The sequence below is a fragment of the Numenius arquata genome, chromosome 5, assembly GCF_964106895.1.
Source record: "Numenius arquata chromosome 5, bNumArq3.hap1.1, whole genome shotgun sequence".
NCBI lineage: Eukaryota > Metazoa > Chordata > Aves > Charadriiformes > Scolopacidae > Numenius > Numenius arquata.
The window spans coordinates 14,399,499-14,418,557 of NC_133580.1; the positions used below are offsets into that span (position 1 = coordinate 14,399,499).

Below are 19,059 nucleotides of genomic sequence, written 5' to 3' on the forward strand. Positions count from 1 at the left end.
ACTGCGAGTGGGTAGAGGAGGGGTTAAGACAACCATCACCTCATTACTGATCAAATTCTTTGAGAAAAATCAGAGGTTGTAGGTCATCAGCTCCATCTTAAAATACTGAAAACGAAATATGAAATTATACGTGTGGTCTAAGGGTTTGTAGCTGATGTCTAAATTTTCAGGGATTTGGGCAGCAGAATGGCAAATGCGGTGCCTATACTCAAAAAGAGAGAAAAGCTGATAGAAGCAGTGCAGACCTGAGAGTCCGATACCAACAACAGGGAAAGTTCCAGAACAATTTCTGAGGGAAAAAAATGAAGAGCAAAGAGGTGACTGGGAAGTATGGTAAATTACACCAGGGTTTTCTCAGAAGCACATTCTGTTAGATAAATCACCCTCTTGATGAAAAAACTAGTTTCCTTAACAGGGGCAATATAGTGAATTTAATTAATTGAGGCCTTAATGCAAAACACATTACTGCATGTGGAAATGAGGGGGATTCCCACGGGAATTCAAAGGGGGTTGTGGCGCAGACTGGGGGAGCTGGGTGCTCTTTTCTTCTTCTCCTTCTTTTTTTTTTTCCGTTACACGCCATGCTGTGAGGTTGATGGAGGGGATACTCGTTTTGTGCCACGGGTCGTCCCGAGTCTGATCTTCCCGCGCGCGCTCCCTCCTGGATTCCCACCACCTTCACTCCTGCCCGCCGTTTGTGCACAGGAAATCTGGGAGCAGTACAAAGCTGGTGGTGTCGGTGCAGAGGACAGGACGGGCCTACACGAAAAACACGACGAACTCAAGAGAACAAAGCACGGAATTGTATGATTAATAATAAAAAGGGCTTTCAGTATAAAGATTCATCAGTCAGAGCACAGGGGAAAGACATTAAACTACCGCGGGAGAAAAGGCCCTCCGTTCGGCACTTCTAGCACACACGGCTGAGTACGGGTGTGCCAGGGACGAGTACCGCGGCCCGAGCACCGCGGATGAATTTAAATTAGCGCAATTAACGCGGTGCCGTGGCTGCCCCCGCCCTCCCCGCCAGGGGGCGCCGCAGCGCCGCGCCCAGCCCTGCCAGGCCGCTCAGCCGAGCGCCGAGCCCGACCCCGCCCGCCGCTCAGCCCCGCGCAGCCGATGCCCGATGCGGGCCGGGGCTGAGGTGAAAGATGGCTCTGTCGCGGGGGCTGCGGTGCTGCCAGCGGGCCTTCGCCTGGCTGCCCGTCCTCATCATCACCCTCGTCGTCCTCTGGTCCTACTACGCCTACGTCTGCGAGCTGTGCCTGGGTGAGCGCCCCGGGGGCGGCTGGCCGGGAGGGTGGCTGAGGCGGTGGTGGGCCGCGGTGGGGCTGATGGGGGTCTGATGGGGGGCTGCGGGCTCTTGTCCTTAGTCGCGAGTCCGTGCGTTGTGTGTCCTCACGCCAGCCAGGGGAAGCGACGTTTGTGAGGAGAGGGAGATGTGTGCCCACGGTGGGAGTCCATGTTGTCGCCATGATAAAGTTCAGGTGTGATTTCTGGTCTAAGCGGTAACGAAAGATGGCCTGCGTTGCAGAGTCTTTGCTTCGTATTCTGAAGGGGAAAAAAATAGGTTCCATTACAAAGCAACGGAGCTGGTGAGGGGTCTGGAGCAGGACCCTAACGAGGAGCGGCAGAGGGAGCTGGGGGTGTTCAGCCTGGAGAAGAGGAGGCTGAGGGGAGACCTAATTACTCTCCACAACCACCTGAAAGGAGGGTGTAGCCGGGTGGGGGTCAGTCTCTTCTCCCCAGTAACAGGTGATAGGACAAGAGGAAACGGCCTCAAGTTGTGCCAGGGAAGGTTTAGATTGGATATTAGGAAAAATTTCTTCACTGAAAGGGTTGTGAAGCATTGGAACAGGCTGCTCGGGGAAGTGGTGGGGTCACCATCTCTGGAGGTGTAAATGACATGTATATGTGATGCTTGGTGACGTGGTTTAGTGGTGGAGTTGGCAGTGTGAGGTTAATGGTTGGACTGGATGCTCTTAAAGGTCCCTTGCAACCTAGATGATTCTATGATTAAGTCACACTCATGAGTTAACTTGTTCCAGTAGCATGGAAAACAGTAAACTTTAGAAAGAAAATGTTTGGCAGTGGCTGGTAATTGTGTAGTTTAATGTAGCAATTTAACTATGTAAGTTGCAAACTTTCTTGTGTTTATTATGTTCTGGTTTAGTGAGTGTGTAAAACCCCATTACTAGAAGAAATGATTGCTAGGTCTGGTGGAGGTGGAGGGGAAAGCTGGTAGCTTGGGCTTCTGAAATTGTGAGGTGGAGCGTGTGGCTCTTTCGTTTCAGGACAGGGTAAACCAAATGAAGGAAGCCAGAGTTCTCAGAATGGTAGTTTGAGACGTTTCTGTGAAAAGAGCTGCCTTCTGCAACTGGACAGCAAATTTAAATCAGACTTTTGTTAGGGTTGCCAATGTAGTAAGATCCATCATTTTTTCTCAATGGGGACTAGACTGAAATGCAGCTTCTTTGATCTGTTTTAATTGACAGCTAGGCAAAACCCCCAAATACTTTATGGCATTTTATTCTATCTCTGAGCTTGTGCGTGTTTCCTTCTAGAATTCACATGAAACAATATCTCCAAGGTGCATGTAACTGTTGATTAGACCTAGTGACAAAAAATTTAGAGTGTTTTTCTGAAATGTCAGTCTTTTGAAATATGCTTTGTTTGTGGTGCTGTGCAAATCCAGTAATACTTAACACTGCCTAATTCCAAGTCTCAGTGCAGCTATTAGGAAAGACTGTGCTGATTTAAGTGGGGTTTGGATTGGGCCTGCGTTATTCTGCAAATGCTGGTTAAGCTGGCAGGAGCTCATCTCGCTGCCTAGAATCACAGCTTAAAATCATTTCTTTGCCCACACTTTTCCTTTTTTTGCCCCATCTTTCTCTCTCGTGCATTTTATTTGCGTGTGGAGGAGGTTATCTATACAGAAGTTGAAATAAATAAATTAATTATTTTAGGATTTGAACGTTAACTGTTGGCACGTGCCGTTACTTGAAAACCAGCTCTCGGGACGTTGTCTCTCTTCCAGATTTCTAACATAGCAAGGATATAGTCTTGACTTCTGTTTTTTCAGGTTTCCATTGTGTATTGCCATTTTAGCTGTTGCAAGCATTGTAAATAGTAGATGCTCTGTTTGGATTCTTGATTTTCATCTTTAGTTGTGCTGGCTGCTAAGCACTGAAAGTAGCGTGGGGGTGATGTCCTAGAGGTATGTCATGATACTGGATTTTAAACTTTCAGTGACTGGTATGGACACAAGTCAATACTCCAGGGGAGGCCTTGGTTTCCTGTCTGGTGGTTGCTGCCACAGTGAGAACAATGACCCAGCGTCCTGTGATAAAACCTTTTATATACTCTTTAATTACGAGTGTGCTCTTTCTTCAAGTAAAATCCTTAGAAGGGCCATGCTGCAAATGTGACATGTACTTCAGGGGGAACCAAGCAGTATTTGTGAAAAGCTGGTGTGTTCTTCATAGTTTAATTTGCAGCAAACCAAAGGGAAAACTAAAGATTTCCCAACTGTCTTGTTCATCTGAAATTGAGCGTGCAGAGACACAGCAAATATTTGGTCTTTTTTTCTCACCTGTGTTCTTATGTAGATCAAAATTGTTTGTCAGCATGGTTTTAAGAAAAGCTACTTTCATCAGTTAAAGCAGGACTGCTTGGTTCCTACTCTGATGTACATGGAATTCCAAGTTTGTTATTCAAGTAAGATGATAGAGTGAGTCTTGAAGAGCAGAGTCTCTTTCCAGGCGCTGGCTGTAGGCTGGAAGTAAAAGGCTCCAATCCCTCAGTTGCTTCTTTTTCTGTGCAGTCTGACAGAGTTACTGAAGGGGTCACTGCTGGTGTGTGTAATCTCTCAAATCTTTGACTCTTGCAAGAGCACTATCTTATTTTGTAAGATTACTGCACCTGTGGGAGATGATCTGTGGCCACTACTTTCCTCTCATCCTCCAATGAACAACACGTTTCAGTGGCAATCACTAGGTTCAAGGCTGTAGACTTGATGTAAGGGACTCCCATCCCATGAATGTTCTTCATCTTCCAAGCAGTATTCTGTCAAGGTATCACAGAACTGCTCTGTTCTTTCAGTTAAAGAAAGATGTCTTTATCTTTTCTGTCAAACTTGGACGATGGCTTTTAAGATAATGGATGGATTTTAAAATAATCAGTAGAAGTAGATATTGAGCAATGTACCCTTTGCTCTTTGCTCTAAGTGGTTCCATTAGTAGGGACTGTTCCTATGATTATGGTAAAGTGAGGAGGGGCTGTAAAAACTCTGCTGGTAGGAAGTGCAAAAATAATTGAGTTGTTACAGTGTATCCTTTGTTGCTGACTAGACCAAAGCCAAGACAATTTGTAATTTTTCATTTACGCTGATGCAGAAATGCATTTGGGCACGGCTTACTGTGGGGGATCAAGACCACCTAGAGACTAGTACAAGGCAGGCTACAAGTACGTGCTTGTAAGTACATGCGTAGAGATGTTGCTTGGACAGTTGCAGGGGAGCCCTGGTAATCTTGTCAGATCACTGTCACCAGTGGATTATTTTTTTGTATATATTTCTAATGTACAAATAAACAAAATATATTTTATAACAAGGGAAAATACAGCATAAGTAGCAGTTCTTGAACATCTTGTTGTGGGTGTCATTTGCGTGAGTAAACAGGGAATTGTTATGGTTTGTTATGAATTGTTACGCTTTTTATTTGATGCTAAACCGGGCTCTCTTTTTGGCTGTTGAATTTGAACTTTTTTCGTGAAAGAGCTCTATGTCAAATAGAAACATTATTTGTCACACACTTTTCTGGGAATCCTGTTTGCTCTGTAGACACATGGTTTTTTTCTTTTTCAGTGACTCTGAGCAACCCTGTGGAAAAAGGTATGTGCATTCAACTTAGTATTTGACATTCAGTCCTTGTGTAAAAAGATTCACAAATGTTCTGGTTAAAATATCAAAAAATACTTCCTGTCAATTTTCTTGAATTTACGTACTCTTTCAGTGTTGCCTTCCTGTAATTATGCATTCATTAATTATACAGCATACATTATTAGACATGCTGTAAATTTTTGATGCATTGGGAAATGCCTCTGTTTAGTTGCAGTATAAGCGGAAGAACATGAAAAGGCTTTGATCCCTTCTACTCTTTCAGGAAAAACTATGTATGTCTATGTGTATACACCCACCCACCTTTTCTCCCTATGCGTTTTACGTTTTCCGAGCTGATTTTACAAGATAAGCAGAAAAGACTAGTTCTGTTCTGTGGCCTGCCAAAAGTGAAAGCTTTTTTTAATGTTTTTTCGTAGGGAGGCTTTTACAGAAGATGTTTTGCTTGGTTCTGTTGACCACTAGCCATGTATGGCTACCAGTTACTACCACAGATGAGCTAGAGCACAGGTTTCTGTCTTGGTATTTTTTGGCTTGAGCACTTCTCAGGTTCATTTGCTAGTCCGGGTTGGCAGATATGTTTCTGAGGACCCAGACGCAGTATCGTGAGGTCGCTGAATGAGTCGGACAGAGCAGCGGGTTCACTTGAGGAAACTGTTTCCACTGGTGCATTGTTGGAGGCCACCGTCATGTTCTAAGAATAAGGGGTTAGTGGCCATTTTAGTATTCCTCCTCCTCCTCCTCTTTCCTGGAGGTGCTTTGGCGGCATGTGGCTAATACAGATGGTTTCTTACATTCATTTCTTCTTCCAAGGTTATGAAGGATAGAAGTAGGTGTAGTGGCTTTCAGCTGGCAAATTGTTCCGTGAAGAACAATGCCAGCTGATACTTTAAAGATCCTCCAGATTGCTGCGCCAAGTAAATTCTTTTTCCACTAGAGAGCTGTCATAATATTTGAAACTGTTACAGATAAGCTATAGAAAGCATGCTGTTGATAATTATTCAGCAGAAGAAAGTTATTAGTTGCCTAATCTATTAGTGCATCTCCAGGTCAGCTTCCTCTAACATGCTACTGTATTGCTTTATCAACAAAATTAAACCTGTTGCAAGATTTATCTCCTTACATAATAATTTAAAAATGACTGAGCTCCACCTGCATGTAGTATAAGGATAACATCTCAAAGTTAAGAGCATAATAATGAAGTGTCATCAATTTACAGATCACACAATTTATCACATTCTTGTGAGGTGTATCAGATCATTTGCATCTCATTAGAAAGTCTCAAAGCTGTGCTTGACCTTTTTAGCAATTGCATTTTCACACAATCAGTCTTGCCTAAGAAGTTAGGAAGTGTTTGGATTTTAGACTTTTCTTTCCACTAGTAGTAGTTACTTTAGTCTTAGTTTGCTAGAATTTGAGGCTTAAATAAAATGGGAAAAATGAGGTCATTATTATGATTAAGTGGTGTGTTTAAATAAAACTGTCTTGTAACTGTTTGTTAATGTCTTAGTGAGTCGAGTATTAAAGAAATAACAATCAAATGGCTTGTGTAGCTGAAAGATAATTGTCCTTTGATTCTGACCCGCAGTATGGCTGCTTATGCCCAACGTCTTTCACATAAAGTTTGCATATTGAAATAAGATTACTTTGATGCATGCTGGATTTCATGTGATAATGTTGTGTCTAGTGGATTACAGTTCTTTCTCAGTTCTTTCACAAGACCCGTTTTTCTTAATTTGAGGAATGTTATCCTGACTTCTTTTATTGGATCAACCATGGCAAATCTAAAAGATGTTTAATAGGAGATTAGATTGTTTTTCTGGTGATGTAAAGCTCCGCTAGAGGATGTTATTTCTCTTCAACTCCTGTAAGCGGTGACTACATTGCCCGGGTGGACAGTACAGGGATAATATGGTACTGTCAGTATAAGTGCATTTAGTAGCAACTGAACCCAAAATTTGGAGATGCTGGAGCATCACAGTAGTAACACGCTGCTGAGTACCAGCCAGTTCTGCGTTGCCTGTGCCTGGGGTATGGGGAGGAGACAGGAATCCTGTCATTCCCAGTGATACAGGGTTGTCACCTGCCCCGTGGCTAACTCTTACAGCTGTGTCTTCCTCACCCATGGAGTCAGATGGGGTGGGGAAGAGGAGGCTTGTGAGATAGGTAACGCCTAACTGCAGCCAGAGGTCTCTGAAATTCTGCTGACCCTTTGACTGTAAGGCTTAGCTGTATTGTAATACTGGTTGGCACTGGAAATCTTTCTCTTTTCCTTTATTTTTTGTTGTTGTTGTGAAAGATTGGAATTATGCCCATCATGAATGAAACTCTTGCTTAAGAAGTCATTGTTCTGCTTTTGTTTTTTTTTTTTTTTTTTTGTTCTGTTTTGTTTTTTGTTCTTTTTTAGTGGCCTATCTTATAATATTCCATATTCTCTTTGTACTCTTTGTGTGGACATACTGGAAGTCTATTTTTACACTCCCGGTGCAGCCAGGCAAAAAGGTAAGAGTCCAAGCACTTCTCACTCATTGCAGAATGAAAGCAGGGATGCTAAAGAGAACTCAAAAATCCTTCAGTCTAGTTGTTCTGGAAAACTGATCGGATTTCCTAAAGAGATGGAAAGTGACCTGGAGTTGTTCATAAAAACTGAGTAATTTACTGTTCCAAGAACACTTTGACTCCCCAAAGAGTGAGATTTAAGTCAGACGTGGTGTTAATTTTTAAAGCTGCCTTTCCAGGTATTCCAGGAGCTGATAGGATTTTTCATGTTGAGAATAATAAGATTGATGATTATTACCTTTCATATTTATAGTGTCATTGATCTCTAAGCATTTAACCAGTTGCAAGCCACATCTTGAGGACCTTCCTTAACCGAGACTTGCTGGAGTCTCCTGAGTAAGGACCTTCAGTTTTGGTTTTCACTCTTCGTGGAAGATGTTATGATGCAGGTGGAAATGGGTGTGTTTGTAGTGGCAGTGGGATTTCTTGATCTCTTGGGCCAGATTGTTGTGGTGTGTGTGTGAACGTTCAGTGTCCCACCACAGCCCATCGTTGCTTGCTCTCCTGGGAGCCCTTTGCCAGCTGGAGCAGGCCTCTTTGTAGTGGTTAAGTTTGCTTCGTTTATCAGACTCTTTTTTTGTGATAGTGAGGGATAAAAGAGTCATTTTCATTTTAAACATGCTGAGATTGTGATGTCGCATGTCTGTGGCAGCGAGGACTGTGGCGATGTGCATAGCATGTGGCTTTTAATCTGGTGCTAGGTATACATGTAGCTCCAATAGCTCCAGTCCTTGTACTTCTTTGAGAGCAGCCCTTAGGAGAAGGACTTGGGGGTGCTGTTTGACGAGAAGCTTAACATGACCCAGCAATTTGCACTTGCAAATGTACATGGCCATATTCTGATCCTAATGACAAGAATGTGAATTTATAAATAACAACTAATCCCAGCTTTAGAAGTACAAAACTGGCTTGGGACAGATTTCTGCTCAGAAGGGAAGTGCTTAAAGTGTCCTTATTGTGGTTAGTAGTGTTATTCATGAAAAATAGTAATCTACGGCAGCTGGAATAACAATTTTAGTATGTTGTTTTGTGATCTTAATTTCAGTTATGCATTTCTTACTGATTTATTGCATAGTATTCTGGCTGGCCAGCACTTACTATCTCTCTGTGTCTTCTTAACAAACACGTTTCCACATTAGATGAATCTCATTAGAAGGAGCGGGAAGTAAAACATTTCCAAACTTGCCTGTATTTGAAGTATTATCTCTGCTCCCCGTGGGTAACTGCTTCTCTCATGACTTCTGCTTCCAGTACCATATGTCCTATGCTGACAAAGAGCGCTACGAGAATGAAGAAAGGCCGGAGGTGCAGAGGCAAATTCTCGCCGAAATGGCCAGGAAGTTGCCGGTGTACACGCGAACGGGGAATGGAGGTCAGCTGAGCAGAGCGCTGTGCTTCTCCAAATCTAATAAGCTCGCTGCGGTGGCGTGTGCTGGCAGCCCGGCTGGTGCTGCCCTCCCACCGGCGTTCCCACTGCCACTGCATGCACCGAGTAACTCCTGCGCGAGTGATGCTGATGCCCGCTCGCTCAGGTTTTATGCTTGGGAAAACAAAAAGGCCTTGAATGCTTCAATTCCTGTTAGCGAAGTACCAGGCGCTGCCTCTGAGAAGCAACGTGTTATCCTTTGTATTTTCAGTTCAAAAGCTTCCTTGTGGTGTCTGCGTTTAGTAATAGAATGATAAAATTGATCCTCATTTTTACTTAAAATGGAGTCCTGCTTAGAGGTGCAGGACTTAATTCTGTGAACAGATTTCTGGACCTTGTTCTGTCCTTAAATGCTTCCTGCCCTCCTTTCAAAGCTTAAAAGAAATCCCGTGCGCCTTTTGGAGGCTCTGACCTGTTCATTTCTGTCAAAATGAACAAAGAATGAACAACAAATGAAGCCAAAGAATTCTGAAGTCAAGAACTGCTGTACAGGCAGGGATCAAAACAGAATGTATGTACAGGCTGAGTAAATGTGGAAGCCAGAGGGAAGTGTACAATGTTGTTTTATCCCTTTGAAGCTGGCTGTGCGCTTTGCAGTGAGGATTGTTCGCAGCTTCTGTACATCTCCAGAGGAACGATGAGCCTCGCTTATCTGATTATGACCTGGCAGCACAAATCAGCTGCAAATGCCCTCATCTTTTGAAGTGACAGGGGAAACAATACAAATAGTTAGGAAATGAGCAGAATATTAACTAACATGAAAAAAGAATACTTTTCTATTATTTGGTATTAATATGTCTTTAATTTCAGGTATTCGATTCTGTGATAGATGCCAACTAATAAAACCTGATCGTTGTCACCATTGTTCCGTTTGTGCTGTGTAAGTTCCTGGATCGTTTTTCACTGACGTGAATCCAGTCACCACTGAGTTATGGGGATGGGCTGGTCCTTCACGTGTCCCTTTACACATACGGGCACCCGAGTCCCTCTGTGCCAGCTGCAGCCAACAGTATGTGTCCCTGGGGGACAATGTTAGGATTTGCGTTGCTGCTATTTGTGGCCCTGGAGTGTTTGCAGTTCCCACACTTGCAAGTGTATCAGCGTTAAGTTGCAAGGGAGCATGCCATCTAGTGAAAATTAACTGATTGACCTAGGCAGGTTAAAATAAAGTATGATTTTTGACTTTTTAAATTTTTTTTTTTTAAATATTCCAGGCCTTTACCTGTGGTGTTCTGCAAAAGTATTGAGCCCTCTAGTGCAGAAATCATTTCCATTTCTTTTTCTGTTGCAGAATATCAAGGGCATTGGTTGATCTTGAAAAAGTAATAAATATTCCATCTTAAAATTATATCTTAACTTAAAAAATTCAAAGAGACAATATAATCTTGAGTTTGTGTCATGTAGAAATCTAACAAAAACCAGAGGGTTTTACTATTAATCTGCAGTTGGCCATTACATACCAAATAAAAATCTTCAATTTTTCTTTTTTGTCCTTTTGCAGATGTGTGCTAAAAATGGATCATCACTGTCCGTGGTATGTCTTAGATATTGGTGTGTAGTTTTCTGAAAGGAGAGGCTGTTTAAATATATTTCTTCCACGGAACAGTGTCTGTGTGCCTCCTTTGGTTTAGACCATGCGTCTCGTTATGTTGGGAAATTTATAAAATAATTGCACTTTGAAATTGCCTGAAATGTTTGATATTTTGAAAGACAGATCATTCATGTGTGTTCCAGAAACTATGTGTAAAAAAAGCTGGTTTATAGATACAATTTAAAACCCAACTGCTAATTCAGTCTTTGACTATTATTAAATTTTAAAGGGACTTCAGCTTAGCCTTTAATTTTGGGTATCTAATTGTTTCAGCATGCAGTTGCAGTTGGTGGTTGCTTTCAATATTAATATTTGCACGCAGATTGTTTCTGAAGGGCTGCCTGCCACCTGTGCATGGTCAGAGACAGTTTGTATAAATAGTGCATGGATGAATTAAGCTTTATACTTTTTGAGAATTGCTGCCACTAAATTTCTTAAACTCCTCCTTTTTTTAAAAAAAAGGAAGATTTCAGAAATCAGCAGCAACACAAACATTTCCCCACCTGAACCTCCCTGGTAATCCTAAATTGTAGAGGATTTTTCAAACCGGAGTTTTGAGACAAATACCTACTATTTCTTCTGCGTTCCATTGTTCCTTTTTAGAGTTGTCCTGTGCATGGAGAATTATAAGTAAATTTGGTTTTATTTGTCTTGTATGTAAACAAACAAGCAGTGGTGAATCTGGCTCGTGAGTTTTGCAGATGATTAAAGTAACACAGAAATCCCAGATCTGATTACCTTTGCAGCCAAGAAACAGACATAGCAATTAGAGCCTGCCTCTGGGACGGATTTATCAGTAGTACCAATTTAAAACAGATTCCAAAAATAAGAACTGTCCTTTCACTTGGCATGGCAAAAAGTCAAGTGAAAAGCAAAAAGACTTTAGTTATATTTCACTTTAACCACTAAGGGGAGCTATTAAATGACACAACTGTTGTCTAATCAAAAGGCTTAATAAAACAACAAAAAAAAGTGTAGTACTTGTTGTGTTAGAACCATGTGCTGTACATATCCTGATTTCAACTTTGCTTTTGTTCTCTAGGGTGAATAACTGCATTGGATTTTCTAACTACAAATTCTTTCTACTGTTCTTAGCCTATTCTTTGTTGTATTGCTTGTATATTGCTGCAACAGTCTTCAAGTATTTCATTAAGTATTGGACAGTAAGTTGTGAAATCTGGTTACTTTTTCATACCCTGTGAGTCTGGTGGGGTTTAGTCACTCCTGTTACTTTTTTGCTTTCAGTCAATGGAGGGTCTGCATTTCTTCCGTAACGTATTTTCCTGAGCCCTTTTTTGATTATAACTCCCGTTATATGTCTGAAATGCACAGTGAGAAGCAAATAGACTTCAGGAATTTCTAATTGTAGAGTTAGCTTCTGGCAAAGAAGTTATATCTCCTTCCTGTTCTTGTGTTTGCGTGTATGTATCTCAGAATCCAAAGTGTAGCATCCTGCACTGATCTGTACATATTTACTGAGCAATATAAAAAACATTGTTCATTTTCTAATCCCCATATGACTCCTTTCTCAATTTAAAAGTTGACTGAAATAAAGGGTGCTTCTTATTCAGTTAGTGATTATCATTTATATGCAAGCAATGCCAACTGACAGTTCCAGTAAGAGACTGGCCTTTTATCTCCAGTTTATGTCCCCTCTGCTGCTAACTCTATGTGACTATGTTTAAGTAACTTACCTTTGCTGTGCATTAATTTACTAAATTTCTGTTTTAATGGCTAACGACTTACATAAAAAGCCTCCTGAGATGCTCATGGGACACAAGCAGGAATTGTTTCTTAGGCTAAGAAGGGCACAGAGGCTGAGCTCTGTGGCTGCATGTATGGGATGTGCAAAGGCTGAGAAGGAATTTTTTCCCTTGGAGGTCCCTGCAGCTTTCTGTAGATCTGTGCTTGTGAGGATCTCTGACACCTTAACTCTTCTACTGTAGGAGGAAAGAAGTGTTTCTTCTGCTTTTAAGATCTTGCTTGGCTTTTAAACTCTTCCAGACCATCTCTGCTCAGTTCTAACGCTACCTGGTTGCTGTAGCTACAGAGGCCAGGTTTTCTTGGCATGCCTTAAATTGCAAGAGGTGCAGAATTTTAATAGATGCACAGGAAACAGCAGAATGCACACAGGGCTTCAGGAGCTTGTGTCTGCTGATTTCCCTGTGGGCACAGGCGTGCTCCTCATGCGCAGGTGGGAAGCTATGGTTGTACTGGCTCTGTTACATACAAAAAGCTAGTAGCAAAGCCCTACTCTTTCTGCTTTGGTTACAGGAGGGGAAATGAACCAGGTAATTTTTTTCTCTTCTTGCTTTTTATAGTAAGGTGTGAGAACTCCAAATAGGAGATTTAGAGGATATCTTTCTTCTCAATAGGAACAAAGAATTTCCAGCTTTTATTTGTTCTTATATATATCTCTTATCTGTGTTGCTTTTCTTTCCAGGGTGAATTGACGAATGGACGGTCCAAATTTCATGTCCTTTTCCTTCTCTTTGTGGCGATCATGTTCTTCGTAAGCCTTATGTTTCTGTTTGGTTACCATTGTTGGCTCGTTAGTAGAAACAGATCTACTTTAGGTAAGGCTCTTGTGTCTTGCTTCTTTAAGTAAAACATACCAAAAGTGCTGTAAGAAGAAAAAGAGAAAAAAAGAAAAGGCATTTGCATTCTGTACATTCCTGCTGGCTTATGAGGGGAGGAAGATTTAAGATCTGGCACAATGCTGCAGAAATCTGTCACTTCAAATGAGCTGCATTTATTAGCTGTTGTGACAAAAACTTTCTTAGGGAAATGAGAGCCTTAAAATGTAAAAATCCAATTATAAAAATGTTATGTATATGTATATCTACATTTGCTGTGAAATGAGTGCAGCTTTTCAGGAATAATGGTTCTTAACACGCATATACTGCAGTGCATCCTAAAACAGCTCAGTAGGGTTGGGAAAAACAGTGTCCATCTTCATTGACAAAGGCAAGGAAGTTATGACTGTAAAACCAATGAAATGCAAATCTGAAACAGTATGATTTTGTCGAGTGATTTGTTTGTCTTTCCTCAGATAAATGTTCAAATTTTAAAGCTTTTTTGGATAAAGTTTTATACCAAAGCACACACCGTCAAGAGTTTGAGCAAATATTCAGATTTTGTGTAGTTGTTAACTCATGTCAAGGGGCACTGAAGTTCATCTGTCCCAAAACGTCAGACCTCTGCAGCAGTTTAGAAGGTAGATAAAATTGTTTCCAGTGCACTCGAGGTTCTCCTCCCCTCTCTTTCTTTTGTTAATTTTATGGCTTTCCATAACACAGGGTGTATTTGCATGTGTTTGTTCTTAATGCTTGTTCATTATATCATTAACAAATAGCAATTTAAATCTCCAGTGCCACTTCTGAAATCCACATTGAAGAACAACCTACTTAATTCTGCAGATTTTTTACTTAGAAATGTCTGCCCACTGAATTTCAAGAAGTGTCAGGCAGAGATCTTTTAACTCTATTCTCTAGATTAAACAAACCATTTGTAGCTCGGTTTGACTGTTCCACATGGTTCAGTTGCAAGACCAAATTCCTACCTTCAGTTTGACAGTCTTTACAGGCTTGCAAATGAAAATCTATTCTTTTCAAACTTCGTCATGCTAGTTCATAATTTGTTAAAACATGTTGTCTTTAGATGGCTACAACACGCACAACCCTGTTTCAGAGTATTTGCATTGATTTTTCATTTTTTTCACTGAAATTGCATCTGTATGTAGAGGCTTTCTCGGCTCCAGTGTTTCAAAATGGCCCAGATAAAAATGGATTCAATCTTGGCTTTGTAAAGAATCTTCAGCAAGTGTTTGGAGAAGAAAAAAAGCTCTGGTTACTACCTATTGCCTCTAGGTAAGTAATAGTCAATTCAGTGCCAAAAGCTGATACAATTAATTGAAGGGACGGACTTCTAAATGGCTGCAGCAGCCTCATGTGTTACGCCTGTTGTTGTGTGGTTTGGCAGACTGCCGGTGTGCATTGTTACAAATGCAGCAACAAGCATCATCTGTGTTAATCCTCTTCACCAGAAGTCTGGAAGGGAAAGATTTTTGAGGGCTAAATGCACAGCACAGGGTGTTTGAACTCTTCCTGGACTCCTGTGGCACGTGTGCGGGTGGATGTTCACTTCAAAGATGCTGTTTTCTTCATCCATCAGACTCTTCTGCCCGAGTTCCTGTTTCTCAGTGTAGGGCAAAATGATGCTTTGGCACTTAGTAGACCAGTAGTAAAGTGCACGGGAAATTAATTCCTTTAGTAACTGGGCACAATTTAAAATAACTTCCTGGGAGAGCAATTCACAACTTTTTCAATAGCAATGTGTAAGCCCCAGTTGCGTTCCCACTGCCATCTATTTTCCACTTGTAAGTATAGTCGAAGGGAAAAGATCAGCACAGAAAGTCTTTCTGTTAGTGAAGGCAGCACTGAAGAGCCAGTCAGAGGCGCGTTACCGGTGTGTAAACTCATGGCAGGGAAAGCACTTGGGTTATTTTCCTTGCATAGAGAAATCATCAGAGGAAAAGCACGTCAGCTAGTTTACAGTTCCTCTGTCTGTGCTGCCGTGTGTCCGGGGGTGCAGTACGGTGCAGGCCAAGCTAGAACACCTCATTTTAACTTTGTTAGTTTACATTGCATTAATTTGAATGTACTCTCAAGCTCTTGTTTGATATTCAGACACACGTTTCTAGTTGGGCAGTAGTAAAGCAAAAAAAGCTTTTGCAATTTTAAATCTTTGTAGAGTGTATTTATTTTATTTATTTATTCCATTTTGTGTACAGGTTTAGCTCACAGGAAAGTGGGTCTCTTATTTGTCTTTCAGTAACATCTAACTAGGATTGGGGCCATTTCCTATTGGGTGTCATTCAAACACCGAAGTGTAACTTCTGCCCTAAAGAGTCTATGGTATAAATTGATAAAATGTATACCTACGGTATAAATTGTTCCTTCTACATAAATGTCTTCCTTAGTCTCCCCCTCACTTCTAGCTGTCCATAAGTTAATTTGTTTTCCATTTTTTTTCTGTATCCAAATTACTCGATCAACTTATGCACCTTTAAGTTCTGCTAAAAATTACTTAATTCCAGTTTACAGGTTTGAACTTTTATTCTCCAAAGAGCTTGAAGGAACTGAGGGCTAAAACTACTTGCTAGTAAAACTTGCTATCTGAGCTGCCACAAAAAATAAGCCCAGCATTTTTCAAAACTTAAAAATAATTTTAAGTAAACATTGGAAATACAGGCAACAGGAAACTTTGCAGATAAAATGTGTAGAAATTGGCATCCTTCAGAGTCACTTGCTGCTTTTTACAGTGTCTTTCTGTGCTTTTTTCCCTTCAGCCAGGGCGATGGACATTTTTTCCCGATGAGAGCTCTGTGTGAAGCTCAGAACCCTCTCCTGGCAAACGAAGAGCAGTGGGAAGATGATGGAATAGATGAAGAGCCTCATGGTAAGGTAACGCTAAAGGAAATTAGCTGTGTCTTGACCTACAGTGACTAATGGATAAATTATAAGAGCTAATCAAATAAAAAAGCGTTTCATAAGTCACTGGGGCAGCTCTGACTTGGCTAATGAAGACAGGCTAAAAACAAGCCCTTCTTTGGAGTCAACTCTTTTTTTTTTTTTTTTTTTTCCAGTAGCTTTCTACTTGCAAGTAAATGAACTGAGAGGTTGTTACAAGTTGCAAAGAGAAATTGAAATTTCCACAAACTGAGTGCATTTATATGTAAATGCTGCATGCAGCACAGTTATTGGAGAGATTGTGTCTGTAAAAATGAAAAGATGAAGATTTTTTTTTTTTTTAAGTGCATTTATGCTGTAAGATTTTTGAAAAAACATGCAAACACTTGAAAGCAGTGATGCGTTTAGGAAGCTACTTTATACTTTGTTCAGCTTTCTTACAAGAGTACAGAAGTTCATTTGGTTTTGATGCTTGCCTGGCGATGTGCTAATCTCCATAGAAGAAAGAGATGTGCTGAAAGCAATTCTGGGTGAACTGGCGTGTTTGTATAATAGATTTGATCAGTTTCTGAAATCTGAACATACCTTTTATGCTATGGATGTTCTATTAGAAAAAAGACTTTTTACGTATATCCATTCTTTGATTTTTGTTGGATGCATCCAGAATTAGTTGAATGATTCTTTACTGTTACATTTCTCTGTTTGAACTTGATTTTTTTTTTTTTCCTTGCGTATTTACCTCCAAGCTTTGGTCTTTGGAGAATACAGTATGTATCAGAATATCAGGGTTCATGTCAGAGACCCCACTTATCATGTCTGAGGGTTCAGAAATCCTGTAAGTTAAACAAGGGCTCATATTTTTTCCTGTGGAGCAAGGATTGCCTTCACAGATTCCCTTTAAAAGAAATATGATAATCTCACTCTTCTTTTCCCTTTAAGGAATGGTGCAAGTGTTAATTTATTCTCGGGTTACTATAATTCGGGGATCAAGCAAGTATACTTGGAGAACCAAATATTACTGCCTTATTGTTCAGAGCTGTAATTTCCACAGTCACGCTCTTTATTGCCTCAGAATACCTTTCAGAAGCTTTTCTGATCATGTTCCCTTTCAGGGTATACGTTTTAGTCATACGTGCACAATGTGTGTTTGGGAACCCGTGAGGAAGACTATAGTCTTGGTTAAATGGGTAACAACTTTTCATGTGAACATGTTTATATGTGTGCTATGTTCTGCACAATGAGCTCGTTAATCCTGACAGCGGAGTATTTGCTGCTCAATCTCTGGTTAGCTCTTTCCTGCAGCTCTTTGTTCAAGTTATTCCACTGCAAAAGAAACAGTCTGGTTTTTTTCCAAGGCTCATTTCATGTACTGCTGGGGAAGTAGACTGTCCAGGATTTTGTTAATAGAATTGAAGAGGCTCATTTTGACTTTTCTTCAGATTAACTACTTTAATTAGTTCGTATTTGTGTGTTAGAAAACTACCTGTTCTTTCTGTTTTGTTCTATACATTTTTGCAGTTACAAGGTAACACAAATTAGCTTTAAAAATAACAAAATAAGGCATCTCTCTATATTGTTTATGGTGCTTAAAATAACTTCTTTCGGAATGTCAGAACTTCCTCCAACTTCTACAAAGTATAAATTCTGTGAATAAAAAATTAATTCTTAAGTATGAAGACATTTGACAGTGAGATGGTTTTTGGCCAGAGCAGACCCCAGAATCTGAATCTGGAGTTTGTATGAAATCCCACAATTTACAGTGCTAATAAAATAAATGACATTTACAGGCAGTTGGACTAGATGATCATTCTAGGTCCTTTCCAACTGAAATATTCTATTCTACTAGTCTTTCTCAGTGAAAAAATAGTTTGGAATCTTACTCCAAGAAGTTGTAGAACTGTAATATTGGTAAAATTAGAACCTGTTACTGTAATGTAAAAGCCAAGTGGAGCCTATACAAAGTTACAGACAGAAGTGAGAGTGAGTAGATGGCTGGCTGATAGTATGTGGGTCTTGGTCTGTGACTGGAGAAGTTTTAATGTTTTTGCAGTGGCTGTGAGGTAAAGGTGGGACCTACAAATAGAAGAACGCCCTGAATAGGGAGATTGTGTCCTTTGTACATCTGCAAATCAGTGATGTGGAACTGGAAATCAGCTGCTACAGCAAATGTTGGGGGAAATCCAATTGCCTTTATTTTTCTTACAAACAGGCAAATTCTCCTCTCAGCCGTCAGTCTGAACATCTGAATTTTGCAAGATGAAATCCCACGTGGAGACAGGGGGCAGCGTGTGTGGTTGGGAGGGGAAGGAGCTGCCACCTTCCCTGGATGCTTCTGTGGCCAGTGTTGCAGGACTGAGAGCGGCTGGCACTTGTGATGCAGCTCTCAGCCCTGCCCCTGGTCTGGTTTTGTGAGCAGAGTGATCCACAGAGCAATGCACAGAGCTTTCATCAAAAAGCTCCACAACAGGCAGGGTTGCCTGAATCTTGCATTCTGCAAGTTCTGTGGCTCTGCACAACCACCAGGTCAGATCACAATTGATTCAGTAATCATAGAATCATTTAGATCGGAAAAGATGTTTAAGATCGAGTCCAACCATATAACACAGTTTGCTCTGCCAAGCGGTTGCCTATTTTTATTCGGAATTATTCTTAAAAGCACACTGTTATACTTAGTTAAAAATATATTCGCAGTGAGAAAACCAGATTTACTTACCTCTAACTACTTTGTTTTTCATCGTATAGATTCTGGTGAAGCTTCATCCTTTGCCATAGAAAGGGAGACATAGCAGTTTGAAAAATGCAGCAGTATGAAGCTTGTTCAGAAAGGTCAGTATTCTTTCTTCATTACCTTCAAAACAGCTGCTCTGCAGGGAAATTGGCAGGTACTGTTGGGCAGGTTTTGACTTTAACAGCGGCATCGTACTCCACAGCGCTTGGGCAGCGTCATGGAACGTGCTGAGCGCTGTGGAGTGCAGACTTTCACACTGGCTCTGGTGCAGCTGCGATGGGGGCATTCCATCTAGGCCTCACAGCACACTGAAGGGCAGAGACCCTCTCACCAGAGAATTGTGTTAACGCTCGGTAGTATTTCACCAATGTTTCTCCATCTTGTCCA

At 41.0% G+C, this 19,059-nt stretch overlaps 1 protein-coding gene across 1 annotated transcript; it reads left to right on the forward strand.

The window, feature by feature from the left end:
• Nucleotides 1-1,121: 1,121 nt before the first annotated feature.
• Nucleotides 1,122-18,770, forward strand: ZDHHC15 (zDHHC palmitoyltransferase 15). The gene is made up of 11 exons (XM_074147329.1): nt 1,122-1,269; nt 4,865-4,891; nt 7,305-7,399; nt 8,708-8,828; nt 9,693-9,762; nt 10,384-10,416; nt 11,516-11,636; nt 12,917-13,049; nt 14,216-14,342; nt 15,824-15,933; nt 18,687-18,770. The coding sequence occupies exons 1-11, from the start codon at nt 1,152-1,154 to the stop codon at nt 18,728-18,730; spliced, it is 999 nt and encodes a 332-aa protein (XP_074003430.1). The 5' UTR covers nt 1,122-1,151; the 3' UTR covers nt 18,731-18,770.
• The last annotated feature ends 289 nt before the right edge of the window (nt 18,771-19,059 follow it).

Bases quoted from the DNA above. Each gene is read 5' to 3' on its own strand.
- ZDHHC15 (XM_074147329.1), top strand. From the start codon at position 1,152: ATGGCTCTGTCGCGGGGGCTGCGGTGCTGCCAGCGGGCCTTCGCCTGG. The intron at 1,270-4,864 runs GTGAGCGCCCCG...TTTCTTTTTCAG, and splicing joins CGTCTGCGAGCTGTGCCTGG to TGACTCTGAGCAACCCTGTG. The intron at 15,934-18,686 runs GTAAGGTAACGC...TTCATCGTATAG, and splicing joins AATAGATGAAGAGCCTCATG to ATTCTGGTGAAGCTTCATCC.